The sequence below is a fragment of the Dipteris shenzhenensis genome, chromosome 24, assembly GCF_047967505.1.
Source record: "Dipteris shenzhenensis isolate YYH24624 ecotype China chromosome 24, Dip_SZ_1.0, whole genome shotgun sequence".
Taxonomy (NCBI): Eukaryota; Viridiplantae; Streptophyta; class Polypodiopsida; order Gleicheniales; family Dipteridaceae; genus Dipteris; species Dipteris shenzhenensis.
Window position 1 is genome coordinate 18,016,161 of NC_141619.1, and position 15,037 is coordinate 18,031,197.

Genomic DNA, 15,037 nt, shown 5'->3' on the forward strand with positions numbered 1-15,037 from the left:
GGCTGCCATACATACCGGCTGGTCGGACCAAGAAGTCGAAGAGAAGAGCCAGTGAGGCGTATCCCCTGCTCAGTCTGGCCTACATCGTTGGTTCATCGTGAAGATGGGGCAAAAAAAAAAAAGTGTATGAGATGTGGAGTGGGCTGGTGTGGGACATCATAAAGATAATGTGCATACGTGTGCTAGACTCTCGTGTCGGTGAGGGGTAAATGGGACCTATGCTCAAGGAATCTCCGCAAAAAATCCTTAAGAGTTGCTGCTGTACAAGATGTGCAGGAGCTCCTCCTCATTTCGACAAAGAAATGCTTGCTTCTTTTGACGTACGAGACGTCAGTACTTGCGTACCGTGTCTGGTGTGTTCGGGAGGTGACATCTGGTTTCAAATTGGAGCTGTCGGCGATAAGCCTTGCACTCCACATGGTACCAATTGTTGCAGGGTACAGAAGCAAGAGGTGGTGGTGTAGTGGACCGTGTGGTGTAGAGCATGAGAATCAAGCCAAGTTTATTGGGGAAAGATTTGGAGGGCAGGCTCGTGGAGTGTGCGACTAATCAAGGCAGCACGGTCCTCTATGAGTGGTATGTGAACGATGTAGGTTAGGAGTCTGTTTAGGCATCCAGAGTAGGCCGGTGAGAGGCTATGATCAAAGTGTATGTCGTGGTAGGTGTCGTGCTTCCTATGTGGTGTGTGTGGTGTGGCTAAGCATGGGGTGGCGATATTAAAGAATAGGTATGTGTGATTAGCTCCTGGAGGGAGCGGTGCTACGGTGAAGTCCGTGATACATGAAGTGAAGGTAGGGGATCCCATGATGTAATCTACTACACTAGTGCCCCCCCCCCGTGTGGGAAGCAAGTAAAACCCCTTGAGGAGAGCCATAGGTCGAGCCTGTTGTAGATGATGAGATCATGCATCTTGCCCAGATCAAGGAGCGCGTGTCCATATGGTGTAACAGGCCCGTGTTCGTCCAATGAGGTCCTGGTCATACTTGCTCCGTCTAGGTCCATGTCTGGTAGCATGATAGAGTCATATCGGAAGTCCAGGAGTGGTGTCTGGCGCGTGCTTGTCCTTGCGTTAAAGTCCCCAATGAGGAGAACTTCCTCACGTGCTGAAAGGTCTGGGATATCCTGATGTAAGGGTGCATATGGCAATGTCTCACCCTCCTCTCGTGCCACTTTGGCGAAGTGGGATGTGTCTGGCGGGAAGTAGCATATTGCTATGAAAAGGTCACGGGTGTCTGTGCGTCGGATCCGGATCCACATGAATCGGGTGTGTGCGTCCTTCCTCTCAATGGAGATGGCTCCAACGAGGGAAGACCTGTACAATACTATGACCCCGCGTGATCCTCGGACTCCTCCTGTATCCTCGTCTCAACCCTGAGGGCTGACTCCCATGTGTAGCCACTGACTATCGGTAGTGGATGCTCTGGGCTCTGGTGTGTCTCCGTGTAAAAGACTATGTCTCGTCCTGTATAAGACTCCGAGAAGTTCCCTGGTCTGACCATAAGGTACTATTACAGTTTCAAATGGTGCAGTCGTGGGTCTCGGAAGCCTGAGTCTCATAGGCCCCGTCCCCCTAGGAGGTACGAGTGGGAGCCCGACGGGTGCCGGTCAACAACCTACCATGTCGGATGATGGCCCATTTTCCCTCCTTGCGGGCAACGTCCCATTGTTGCAGAAGAACTCATCGCTCCTCAATCTGTAGTGGTGTTAAATCCTCGTCCATGGACAGGGTGGGATGCTCTCGTAGAGAGGCTTGACATGGGAGTATCGCTAGTCGAGCATGTGAATTTTCTGAAGTGAATGACTAGGGGCTGCTCTCGGTTGGGATCTCTCCCAACACGCCATGCTCCCTCTATGCCATGGTCGGGGACTCCCATGGTGGTGGTCACAAAGGTGATGGCCTCCTCCATGGGCATCGTAGTGGTGTTGGTGCTGTCTCGCATGATCCCTCGTACTCGGATGTTGAGGGCCTTTGAAGCCCTCTGTTGCTGCTCCTGTATGGCGGCTGAAACGGTTGCCTTTGCGGGCTCCTGTTTTGCCACATCCACCCATCTAGTCGTCTCTGCTATAGCCGACTGTATCGTGGCTATCTGTGCCTCCATCTCTATGATTGAGGTCCCTCCAGGCGCTGCTCTGAGGGTCCTGAGCTCCTCTCGAAGCTGTGATGTCGTGTCTGAGTTCTTGGATAAGGGTGCCCTGCTCCTGTATAATGCGGGCCTACTCCTGGGTGTATCGGGTCTGCTCGTGGGTGTAATGTGTTAGCTCTGTCTGACGGGCCCGGATGGTGTGTATCTCAGCCAATAGGAAGTCCCAAGCATCTAGCGGGGGCCTAAGATGTCCTTGTTCAGGTGGGAACTGGATCTCGAGAGGGGTTGGTGGGCTACTAGGGTTGTACTGGGGGCAGCATGATCTGGGCGGGGGAGTGATATGTAGGAGTAGCGAGGCCGGACAAGGTGATGAAGGGTGGCTGACTGAGAGGTGGAGGTGATACGAGGGGAAAGTAGTGTGGAGCCGTGGCTAGTGGGGCCAGTGGTGAGGCTACTGGAGAGGAGACCTGTGATGATGATGCAGGAGAGGGGGAGGAGAGGTGTGGTGTAGATGATGAGGCGGATGATGGTGGTGAAATAGTGGTGGTAACCATAGAGGTCGAGGATGTGGTGAGCGGCATGGGCTTTGGGTGGGCCCCTTTCTTCTGGGCCGCGGTGCTGTCCATTGTCAAACCGCTCCGGTTGCTGCGTTTGTTGAAGTCGTGTAGACTGAGTTGCTTTTGTGTTTTCGCCTTGTCACCGTTCCCCTTCCCCATCTCCATGCGTATGCAGATTTGGATTGAAGGGTCTCCCGCCTAGTCTCCTGTCCTCATCCCCATGTTCCCTTCATTATGGGGGAAACATCAGCGGGCAAAGAAGGGAGTGCAGGAGGTCAAAGCTGCTTCTCTTTTTTTTTCATTTTTTTTCCTTAAAAAAAAAAGTCAAAGTTGAGAGCGGGAGGGGGTAGCAGAGGTAGCGAGAGGGGTAGGGGGGGGGGTAGCAGAGGTAGCAGGAGGGGTGAGCGAGGGGCTGAGCGGGGGGCTTGAGCGAGGGGCTGCAGGGGCTGAGTGGAGGGGTGCGAGGGGGTGAGCGGGGGGGCTGAGTGAGGGGGCTGAGCGAGGGGGTGAGTGGGAGGGTTGAGGGAGGGGGTGAGCGAGGGGCTGAGAGAGAGAGAGAGAGAAAGAAAGAAAGAAAGTGTATTATTGTCCACTAAAGGCCAAAATGGGCCCATGGGACATCAAGAACTCTGCATACGAGAGAGAGAGAGAGAGAGAGAGAGAGAGAGAGAGAGAGAGAGAGAGAGAAGGCGGGGGGGGGCGGAGAGGCGGGTAGAGGGGGAGAGGAGGGAGACGGGATGGGGGTAGGAGGTGTTGAGAGTGAGGCAGAGAGGGGGAGGGGAGCAAAACGTAAGTTGAATAGAGTGAGAGTGTACAACTTACAAAGGAGAGAAGGTTTTGTCTAAGTCACAAAACCTTATCCTAACTGTGGTTAGGGGGAAAAACCTCTAAAGAGGGTAAAGTGCCCCTAACCCACTTATTACATTACATTGGTCACTGCCTAGAATATGGCAATAATTCTCATGTCTTCTTGAATGCAGCTTATCCTTTGATGTCATTGGCATCCACAGCCCTGCAGTCCATGGCAGCCCATAGTAGCAGGACCGCAGGACAACAGGCCAGCAACAGTCTCAGTTGTGCTCGGCCTATTGGCAAACATTAATACGACAATAAATACTCTGTACTGTAGGGGGGTAGTTGCGACCCAATCCCAAACTCATTCTTACACATCCACAGAGAAAGAAACAAAGAAAGATATATTAATGTCCTTAGAAGACCTCATGGCCTGTGGGACAAAGTACATCAAGAGAAGAAACTCATATATGCCTGTGTGGGCTGAAGCAAAGGGTGCACTAGAGCCCTTTGCTGAGTGCCATGCTAAGCTAAAGAGCTCAAGGACTCAACCTCAAAACTCAAAAATTGAAACTGAAAACTGAGACTCAAAAATCTGAAACCTAGTGCCATGGTGGCTCTCTGATGGGCTACAAAGATGTCCCAGATCTGTCTTTGTCGAGTTGTCTCTTGCTGTGGCAAAGGACGTGGTCCCCTCGACCTCTGTATCCGACGGCTATGTCAAGAGTGACGTCTTGTCTTTGGCGGTCTCCTCTGAGGAGAGCTGAGATAGACGGGACCTCGATTGTGCATGCTCTGGTCACTTTCTGTGTCGTGCGTGGTCTCTGCATCTCTGTCTCGGTAGAGTTGCTTCGTCTCTCCCTGCTGATCACGCTGCCCTCATGTCAGCTAGCTTCTCATCCTCCACCCCACTTTTCCCTAGAGTTGACTCAAAGCTAGAAATCCGTGCCAAGTCGTTGTGGTCTATCTCAGCCTCTTGCGGCGTGGTCCCTCTTGCTGCCGTTTGATGTTTCTCAATAGTGTCTCTTTGTGCTGTCTCATCTCGATCAAATAGAGCGGAACGCAGATCTGGTCATGGAAGTGGATCAACCGTGAGGGTGGACCAAAGCCGTGTCCCTCCTGAAAGAGGTAGTGATATCATCCCCGGACCTCATAGTAGGCTCAGAAGAAGTGCTCCTCTATCTTGACCTCCCCCAGTGTGCATAACCTATATATCCGCTGCTCTCTAGGTGTGCCTGCAGCTCTCTACAGCACTCAAGATGATGAAGTCTGCAATTTGTGAAATATTAAGATCTTGAGCAGGTGGTACAGTGTCCCTTGTGCTTGTTTTGTGATAGAGGGCCAACGTGTTTAACTGCTGTTGTAGAGGAGTCTTATGAAGGATCTATATGCTTCTAACGTCGGGAGCTTCAATCCCATATTTCCCACAACAGGGAGCTTCCTGAGATGCCCACTATGGAGTCACTTATCTTCCAAATATCATCGGAAAGTTTCTAGACATAAGGTATGCTCTCTAGCTTCTTTTCAGTGCTCTATTGTCAGGAGTCTCCTTGTTGGTGCCCGTATCGCAATATAAGAAGGTATCTGATCAAGTGGTCAGCTACACTTTAATCAGCTACTATAATAGGATGAAGGATGTTGGAAAATTGCATGTATTGCCTTGTAAAACGATATTCATCCTCTTCTTCGATGGGCGACTTGTTTCCTTCTCCAGCAGCTTTAAATTTGCAGCAATTATACATTCATTCATAATAAAATGAAAAAATGCAGTTTGGAAAGTTTGTTATGAATTCCAAAGGAATTAGAAGTATACATTACAAATGTATACACCATTGTTGGGTGCTGATGACATCGATGGGTATGCAATTAGTCTGTGCTATGCGTGATGGTTTTATGGTTTTCAAACTAGTGACTGTCATGAGATTGAAACTGCACGTGTGTTGTATTTTTAGAGGACGAGCTTGTGCATGTTCTTGGATTTGTTCATGTAGACATATATAATAGTATACATTACAAATGTATTCAGTTGAATGGTAGGAGAAAAAAGCCTATGCCTGCCACGATAAACGGTTGTGTCAGTCATGAGCTTGTATTACTAAAGAAGCACAACAATTTCCAATTCCAATGTCTCTTGCCATCACGTTGATGATCTGCACAGAAAACTATCGAGCCAGAGTTGTCTGCTGCAAGCATGGAAAAACATGTGTTCGTGCTTTCAAGATCTGCATGTCATCATGGGCTTTGAAACTAGACAAAGCCTTGTGCTTCTTACTCACAAAGTAAACAGTCTATGTGCAATGTATGTCATCTCTTATCCAATATATTCTCAATAATTGACAAGGGGTCTTAAATCTGTGTGGACATTTATTTTCAACCATTTACCCCGTGGACTACAATTGGAAGCGTTATTACTTATGACTGACCTTGTCCACACTATTAATTCCCCATCTTGAAGAGCTTTTCTAATGTGAAGGTACATTTGTCACTATCAACCCTAGGTCGGAGCAATCCTCTGCCTCTGCAGATATGTTGTGCCATATCAGTACACCAAAGGCATGCTAATGACATAGCATCTTTTGATGCCATCCCACTCCTATGAGAGGGTGAGACATCCGTACTTCGCCCAAGCTGTCTTATTATTGCATTTCTTAACAAGCGTTACTTCCTTCTCCAAGTCCATAGTGCCAAGGGTGTTGTCTGGTAGTCATCCCATTTCCATCTACTATTAGAATTAGCCCTTATCATCGTCAACACATAAGTGTATGCACTATAGAAAGATTTATACGACATCGTGTAAATACATACCTCCCCTGACTCTTTTAATGCTGCCTGCCACCTACTTGTTTGCCTTCTTCATGTGAGACTCTCCCTTTTGGGACGACTTGGTGCTTTGGAGATGGCTGCCATCTGAAACATTGTTGTGCTTGCGAGCTGCACTGTCACACACATCTGCGTTACTCTTCAGGCATATTACTTCACTTGCCAATTTTGTCTTCTACACATTGACAAAGCGAGTGACACTGCATTGTGGACCCCCTCCATTTTGGTTGTTTGGATTTTCCTCAATATTGAAGTGTTGTAGGTTGAATGCATGTTGCAGTGCTACCAAGTTGGGTGTTTGGCATGGTTCATGTTGGTTCCAGCCAGAGAGTGTTTGACATTGTGGACCTTTTCCCTATTGGTGTTCTAGTAGTTGTGATCCACCTACTTGATTGTTTATGGATAAATTTAGGAGGGAATGGCGACCTGCTTAGTTATGGGGGAGACCCTCCGACCCTCCAAAAGAGAACTTGAAATACAGACTTGTAATATTCTGATGTGTCATATAGTTCAAACTTAGGAGTATGTCGTGCAATGAATAGGTGTTTTTAGAGAGGAATAGATAGCAAGTGTTGCATCAAGGGCTAGGACCAAGCACTAGTAACAATTCCAATTAAAAGTCAGAAGTGCATAACTGAATCTCAAGTAAGTTGAGATAACAATAAATCGAATAACAAACAAGAGTTGGAATCAATTGGGGAGCACACACTCGTAAGACCTCATTAGGTTTGCGGAAATGCAAGACCCTTTGGTTTGATGGAGCACTTTCTTCTTCCAATGCAAGCTTGTGTTGTGGCATGGGGTACAGTGTACCTTAAAGTTATGGGCCATGCCAACTGGGTGTTTGGTACGGCCCATGACGGTTTCAGGCAGCGATTGTTGACCGTGAACTTGCAGGATATTCGGATCGGATCCACTTCGATTGTCAGTAATGGTTAAGTTGACAAGGGGATGGTGACCCCCCTTAGTTACAAGGGAGACCCTACCTGAAATACATACATTGAATATTGAATGCCAGTCACCTACTTAAAGCATAGGAGTATCTTGTGCAGTAAATGCATTTTTATAGGGGAAAGATAGCAATTGTGGGCTAGGCCAAGGACTGATAAACATGCCGATTAAATTTCACAAGGGCATGACTGAATCTCAAATAAGTTGAAATAAAAATAAATGAAACATACAAACAAGACTTGGAATCAATTGGGGAGCGCACCCTTGCAGACCTCATTAGGTTTGTCAAGATGCAAACGAGACCCTTTGGCATCATACCATCTCATTTTTCCAACACAAATGCATGCCTGGTGGAGAGGAGAAGGCTCAAGCTGCCTTCAAGGTCTGCACCTTTCTCTCTAACTCTTTATTCTGAAATTTCAGAAAGTCTAGCTGTGCATCTGTGCCAGCGACAATACAATGGATGATAGTCCTCCAGTACTGTGGTGTAGGATATTTTACAGCGCATATGTCTACAGCATGCCTTGGAACTGGAGGATGTTGAGACCTCTCTCTGGATCAGGTATAAGAAAATGCAATAGGGGCTACCTGCGAGGCACTAGGGATGTCACTCCACCAACCAGAGGCATAGTTTGCAATCCAATAATAGCATAGCCTAGAGTTAGACACCATGACAATGGAGGTGGGGCCAGAGCTTCATAATTAGATACGATAGCAGTACTATCGAGATGGATATGGAAGGTTGAAGGCTAGGAATGTGAGGACGGACTGAATCTAATGGCTTTGATGACAGCACATAGTGTCTTCTCTGAGGCTGAGACAGCGGCGGTCTGTACGGTAGATTCACATGGAGGAGCGGGCTGCAAGTTGCAAGTCGATGCTTTGTCACAGTTCAAGTCAACAACAATATCTTGAGGAAACAATTTTAAGATTTGGTTCTTGTTCCTGAGTTAGAAGTCCCATTGTATAGTAATAGTTAAGTTTTCTAAACTGAAATTTGCCCAACCCTTGTCTGTCATTGTAAGATTTTAGGTTTATACGAGGATGGATATGGAAGGTTGAAGGCTAGGAATGTGAGGAACGACTGAAACTAATGGCTTTGATGACAGCACATAGTGTCTTCTCTGGGGTTGAGACAGCAGCGGTCTGTACGGTAGATTCACATGGAGGAGCGGGCTGCAAGTTGCAAGTCGGTGCTTTGCTCATAGTTCAAGTCAATATCTTGAGCAAACAATTTTAAAATTTGGTTCTTGTTCCCGAGTTAGAAATCCCATTGTATAGTACTAGTTAAGTTTTCTAAACTGAAATTTGCCCAACCCTTGTCCGTCATTGTAACATTTTAGGTTTGTATGAGGATGTGTATAGTGTGGCCTCCGGTTCCCTATTTTCTTTAAGAGCTCCAGCCCCATTGTTCCTTATCCCCATATGGCGATACTCAATTCTCATGGTGTATTTGTATTTGAATATTAAATGTTTTGGTTTTATCATTTCCATTGCAATACCTGTTTAGTCTCAGCAATTCGGACTTAAAAGGAAATGGCTAAGAGTTTGGTCTTATATCATTGAAAACTTATTTCGAGAACTGCTCAAATTATAATCATTCCTTTTTGCTGATATTGTTGCCGTACACAGTTATGTAATACATCTGCTACCAGTCCTGCTAGTCTGCTTCTCAGATCAGGTAGTCGCAGTACGTGAGGCAACCGATTCTGCTGCAAGAGGCATAATGGCTCAGCTGAGTGGACAAGGAGTGAAGCTTGTTTTACCGGCACTACTGAAGGTACGTTAGTTATGCACGAAGAAACATGCATGCGAGCTGAATGTGTGTGTCGTTCCTAGGTCCCCCAGTACTTTATTTTATCTTTTGTTTTCGGGGGTATGATAGAGACACCCATTTCCTCCCACAGGAGGTGTACTTTCATGCTGACTTCAGTCTCTTGGTCTCATAGGCTTTTTCTCGCATACACAACATGTATGCATGCATACAATATACAATACCGATATGCAAAGAACTGGGTCTGGATTTTTTTTTTTTTGACTTCACTTGTTCACACTAGCCAGTCTCTGTGATGCGATGAACTTAGCGCCCTTATGCCTGTAAGGTGGTTATTGAACTGCGAGCTGTATGGTACAGAGAAAAGGCAGCCACTTGATCTGTTTTCTTTTGTTTTGTAGCTCACGGGTTTGGAATATCAGCCCAAGAATCTTCAAATCATGCTTGGATAATTCCATCATACCATCCTGCTCCCTTTTTGTTTTGTTTTGTTTTTTATGGGGGAGGGGGGGGGGGCGGTATTACTGCTAAATGAGTGCTTTGGCTTTGCAGTATATACTTTGATTTCTGTTTATATAATTTTAGGGACTTGAGGATAAGGCTTGGCGCACAAAGCAGGGCAGTGTACAGCTGCTTGGAGCAATGGCATTTTGTGCTCCACGGCAATTATCCCAGTGTCTACCAACAATAGTGCCAAAGTTGACTGAGGTTGCTGCATCCTATTGCTGCTGACGCAATACTTGTGTAATGATCACTAGAATAGTTCCCAAGAAATAAAGAGACTTGTGTCACATTCCTTGTTGATTACATACTCTCAATCTTCTAGAATTCGTTGCAGGTTCTAACGGATACACATCCGAAGGTACAAGCAGCTGCGCAGACTGCATTGCAGCAGGTAGGTGATTGTAGTGTGCTTTGTGATTAGTGTTTGCCAGCTCCTTAACATTTCAGGTCTTTCTCAGTTCATTCTCAGTGGATATGCTGTATATATGGTCAGCTGTGAGATTTAGTTCTAGCTGCTACTGATGTTGTGTCAACTATCATGTCAGGTTGGAAGTGTTATACGAAATCCAGAGATCTCAGCACTAGTTGCAACTCTTCTTCTGGGGATAGCTGATCCCAATGAGCACACAAAGCATTCTCTGGATGTTCTTTTGCAGGTAGGAGCTATGTAATTGCAGGTGCTTCTTTGCTGAGGATTTCAGGATTCTTTTATAGTATGAAATTCTTACAATATTCAAGCAACGAAGAAACTAATGGAGAGGTTTCTTGCAGACAACGTTTGTAAACACAGTTGATGCTCCATCATTGGCATTGATTGTTCCAATAGTTCATAGGGGACTGAGAGAGAGGAGTGCTGAGACAAAGAAGAAAGGAGCTCAAATTGTTGGCAACATGTGTTCTCTTGTGACTGAGCCGAAAGACATGCTTCCTTACCTTGGGCTCTTGCTCCCTGAAGTGAAGAAGGTAAAGTTATATGTGGTTTGGAGACATTCCTGAGGGAATAGTATCTTCATGCTCTTGCATTGGCCAACAGTTAATCAACAATTTCTTTTTCATGCTCGTTAGGTGCTTGTGGATCCAATCCCGGAAGTGCGCACTGTTGCAGCGAAGGCGTTAGGGTCACTTATCACAGGTATGGGGGAGGAGAGTTTCAGGGATTTGGTCCCATGGTTGCTTGAGACTCTGAAGTCAGAAACAAGTGGTGTTGAGAGATCTGGAGCTGCACAAGGATTAAGTGAGGTATGCTGAGCTTTGCTATTGAATTTGGAGTTTAGGAGGAATTGTTAAGGGAGGGATTGTGATGTTGCAAGTTTTTTGCTAACAGGTATTGGCAGCTTTAGGAACAAAATACTTTGAATCACTGCTACCAGACATAATTCAAAACTGCTCCCATCAACGGGCAGCTGTCAGGGATGGGTATTTGACTCTCTTTAAGGTAGCCTTGCCATGATTATGGAATGGCTTTTGAAACTTTGGCATGTCCTGAATTTTCTTGTGCTGATTCTTTGGTTTGCCTACTTCTGCAGAGTTTTACAAATTTCTGCTTGAGAAATCCTCATGCCTTATTGGGCCTAACATGATGGGTTGATTTTTTATGACAGTATCTGCCCATCGCATTAGGTCCAACCTTCCAAAGTTATTTGCAGCGTGTTTTGCCAGCTATTTTAGATGGTAACCTCTTTTTAAGTTTTTTGCCCATCAGTTCTTTTTTGATTTACCTGAGTGCAGAAGCATGACCTTGGCATGTTGTCACAATGGCTGAGGTTTTTATGTATGTTCCAGGACTCGCTGATGAGAACGAGTCGGTCAGAGATGCAGCATTAAGTGCAGGGCATGTGTTTGTTGAGCACTATGCAGCTACGTAAGTATCCCTCTGTTTCATGTTTGTTTCAAAGAGTGTTAAGGCAGAATCTTGTACGCTGAAGTTGGACTCTGTTTTGACACAGGTCATTGCCACTGCTTCTACCTGCTGTTGAAGAAGGCATTTTTAATGATAATTGGCGTATTCGACAAAGTTCAGTTGAACTGCTCGGTGACCTCCTCTTTAAGGTTTGGATTTGAATTTAGGAAAGAATGCCTTGACATATTAATACATGTAATTTTTGAGATGTCAATGTCAAGCAGAGTCTTGTTGAAAGGATATACATTTTTTATGTTCTTGCTTTAGTAGCTGGGTTTTTTGAAACAGTTCAATTGAATCTATCCTGCTGGTTGTTTTCTGATTTTTCTTAGGTGGCCGGAACTTCTGGAAAAGTGGTTCTGGAAGGGGGAAGTGATGATGAGGGTGCGAGTACAGAAGCTCATGGACGAGCTATTGTGGATGTCCTTGGAAAGGAGCGTCGAAATGAAGTTCTTGCTGCAGTGTACATGGTCCGTTCTGATGTAAGCCTCACAGTTAGACAGGTAAAGTATTTGTTTCGTGTATTTTCTTACTCTGCAAGAGAATTACTGTGTGCTCTTTTCTGCAGGTCTGATATGGGCATTTGAAACCATGGTCTGTAAATGCAGGCTGCCTTGCATGTATGGAAAACAGTTGTTGCCAACACTCCCAAGACCCTAAAGGAGATAATGCCAGTCTTGATGAGTACCCTCATTTCTTCACTTGCATCCACTTCATTAGAACGCCGTCAGGTATTTTTGAGCCTGCACAAAACTCTTGCTGTCCAGCTGGGTGATTGATTTCCCAGTTTTCATGTGCATTTTGGAAACCTGTCTTTATTTCAGGTTGCTGGAAGATCCCTTGGTGAACTTGTTCGCAAACTAGGGGATAGAGTGCTTCCATCAATTATTCCCATACTTGCCCGAGGATTGGAAGATACCAATGAAAGTACTCGCCAGGTTTGTTTCTTTATTTGGTTTTTGTGATGGGAGTACTGCAAGAGGTGGAAGTCTTCAGAATCTCTGCTTTTGTTTTGTTTTGATTTCGTAGGTGTTCGCTCTTTCTGTTGATTCTTTAATTCAGGGTACAATTCGATTGTAAAGATGGGCAATTGCTTGTAAACAAAGTATAGGATCTGATGGCCTAACCTAAGAAGCCCTTGCCGAAGCAAGAGCTATCAAGGCTTTGAACATGGGGTGAGGCCACACCCTATAAGCTTGCCCAACAAGGCTCTACTCCGCATCTCTACATCAATGATGCCAAGTCCTCCCTTTTGCTAGGGCAAAATTACCGTCTGCTAGGCGACCCTGGTTCTAGAAATCTGAGTGCCACTGGTTCCTGCCTACAAAAGGTTGCACCCCAAGCGCCTAATCTATCCCATGTGTCGCCTATGAAACCATCATTAAGAGACTATGTATCAAGTTTTGGCTAGGAGGACTTGGTCGGCCACGAGGGGCCACCTTGCTAAAGAGAGTTTGGCTGAGCTCCAAGAAAGAAGCTTGCGCGGCACACTCTGTATCATTGGGGCAATCTGTCACTCTGTTGATGCCCACCTGGCAACCAAGTACCGTGCTGTCGGACTTCAGGGAATCCAACGGAAGCCAAGAGAGGCCTCCCAATCCAAGATCTCCTAGATCTCCTCAGTTGCTGCTGCAAGAAAATTGACTAGACCAGAAAGGTGCACATTGTTGATGATAAACGGGTGCATTTGCATTCAACATATGAATCTTGAAGCCTCTCATCCTCAAGTCTCTGCACACAGCCCCTCCTATGTGCCCACCCTAATTGAACACCTTTGGGGCTAAGGTGTGGGCTATTGAAATACACATGCCCATGCTCCTTCCCGCAGCTGGTGACCATACCTCTAAACCTCTGTCGGAAGGAAAGAGCACGACCGTCTGATATTCCAAACTGAAAACATTTGCTCTTGTATCATAAGATTGTCAAGTGACCGTCCCACCAAGGCTCGTTACTGTTAGAATTATTGGCATATTCTAGGCAGTGTGGCCAATGTAATCCATAAGTGAGTTAGGGCCACTTTTTTCTCACTAGGAGGTTTTTCCCCCACAGTTAGTGGGTTAGTATGGTTTTGTCACTTGAACAAAACCCTCCATTCCCACATTTGGTGTTAGAGCCTCATTGAGCTCTTGCCTCCAGCCCAAGCTCCTCTGCCCATACTGCTCGTGCTCTTGGTGGTCTGTACGTTTCGTACACTTCCTGGGTCATATAGTCCGTATAGTCTGTACAACTGTATGGAAATCGGCCGCCGTCCATACACTTCTTCTGTATAGTCTGTGAAGTTTGTACGCCATACCAATTCGCCATCCTCATAGTCGTCGTGCGTACAGTCCGTATGACTGCACGGAACTGTTGTGAGCCTGTCTGTGAAGCGCGTTCCGTATTAGCTTCTGCGTTGTACCGCACGTGGGAACTCGTTGTATAGTCGACATTCCATCCGTACACCGTCAGCTATACAACTGTACCCTACAGTCATGCATCCGTACCACGTTTGCACACACAGTTCGTACATCAGTATGGATTTCGTCCGTATATGCCATACTTGCGCAAAGGTTCTTCCTTGTAGGTGATTTTCTTGGCAGGCGCATTTTGCAGGCAGCCATTGCTTGGCTGGTGTGTTAGAAGCACATTTAGGGCATTCTATTTGTTGCAGGCATTGCAGTCAGGTTGCATAATCTGCTCCAGGAATTTGGGGCTTTTTGATTCTGCTTGCAATCTTGCAAACAAAATTTGGGGCTTTTGGAGATAATTGCAAAATTTGGGGCTTTTTGTTGATTTTTCCTCGTTCAGTTGCAATTTCTTGCAGGAATTTGAGGCTTTTGCATTTTGGATGCAATTTGGCGGTGGACAGATCATTTGGGAGCTTTGCAAGCAGTTTTGGACTCAATTAGAGTCACATTGTAAACATTTGCCACTTTTTGCAGATATATTTTGCAGATTTTGGGCATTTGCAAAGCATTTTGGTGCATTTCAAGCCTTTGATAGGTGGTGACAACAATTGTCATATTGGGCAGATTTTTTGCAGACTTCGGTTGTGCATCTTACATCCCAGGAAGGGATTTTACTTGTCTAGTTTGCTGCATTTTTGAGTTGTCTGGCAGATATGGCTTAGAACAATCCCAATCATTGCCATTGCAGCCCATCATCATTGGCAAGTGCACCAACTTGACATCAAGACCGCCTTTCTTCATGGGGATCTGCAGGAAGATGTCACATAACCTCCTGGCTTTGAGGTTGTTAATTCTGAAAATAAGGTATGCTGGCTTAGAAAAGCCCTTTACGGTTTAAAGCAGGCACCCAGGGCATGGTATGCCCAATTTCATGCACACTTACTATCCCTTGGTTTTCAGAATAGTCCCACAGAACCCACTCTTTATGTCCGTGGGAGTGGATCTGATTTTTTAGTGCTGATTTTATGTGGATGATATGCTCATCACGGGCCCAGATACTCAGCAAATTGCAGCTTTCAAGGCTGATTTGGAGCAGATTTTTGACATGTCAGACATGGGACGGCTCCATTATTATTTGGGCATTCAGTTTGCTCATGTTGAGGGGGGTATCATGATGTCTCAGTCCAAGTATATTGGACAGCTCCTTGATCGTTTTCAGTTTGAGTATTGCAAGCCAATCTCTACTCCAGTGGACCCTGGCTTCAAAT

General features: G+C 45.9%; 1 protein-coding gene across 1 annotated transcript in view; it reads left to right on the forward strand.

The window, feature by feature from the left end:
• The window catches only part of ILA (putative protein kinase regulator ILITHYIA), a 210,060-nt gene that overhangs the window by 154,164 nt on the left and 40,859 nt on the right, over window positions 1–15,037 (forward strand). Inside the window, exons 30-42 of the mRNA XM_087395165.1 lie at window positions 8,837–8,984; window positions 9,564–9,686; window positions 9,817–9,873; window positions 10,028–10,138; window positions 10,254–10,445; window positions 10,548–10,721; window positions 10,807–10,917; window positions 11,084–11,153; window positions 11,265–11,343; window positions 11,429–11,531; window positions 11,715–11,885; window positions 11,991–12,113; window positions 12,207–12,320. Coding sequence (XP_087251291.1) covers window positions 8,837–8,984; window positions 9,564–9,686; window positions 9,817–9,873; window positions 10,028–10,138; window positions 10,254–10,445; window positions 10,548–10,721; window positions 10,807–10,917; window positions 11,084–11,153; window positions 11,265–11,343; window positions 11,429–11,531; window positions 11,715–11,885; window positions 11,991–12,113; window positions 12,207–12,320 — 1,576 coding nt within the window. The remainder of the gene's footprint in view (window positions 1–8,836; window positions 8,985–9,563; window positions 9,687–9,816; window positions 9,874–10,027; window positions 10,139–10,253; window positions 10,446–10,547; window positions 10,722–10,806; window positions 10,918–11,083; window positions 11,154–11,264; window positions 11,344–11,428; window positions 11,532–11,714; window positions 11,886–11,990; window positions 12,114–12,206; window positions 12,321–15,037) is intronic.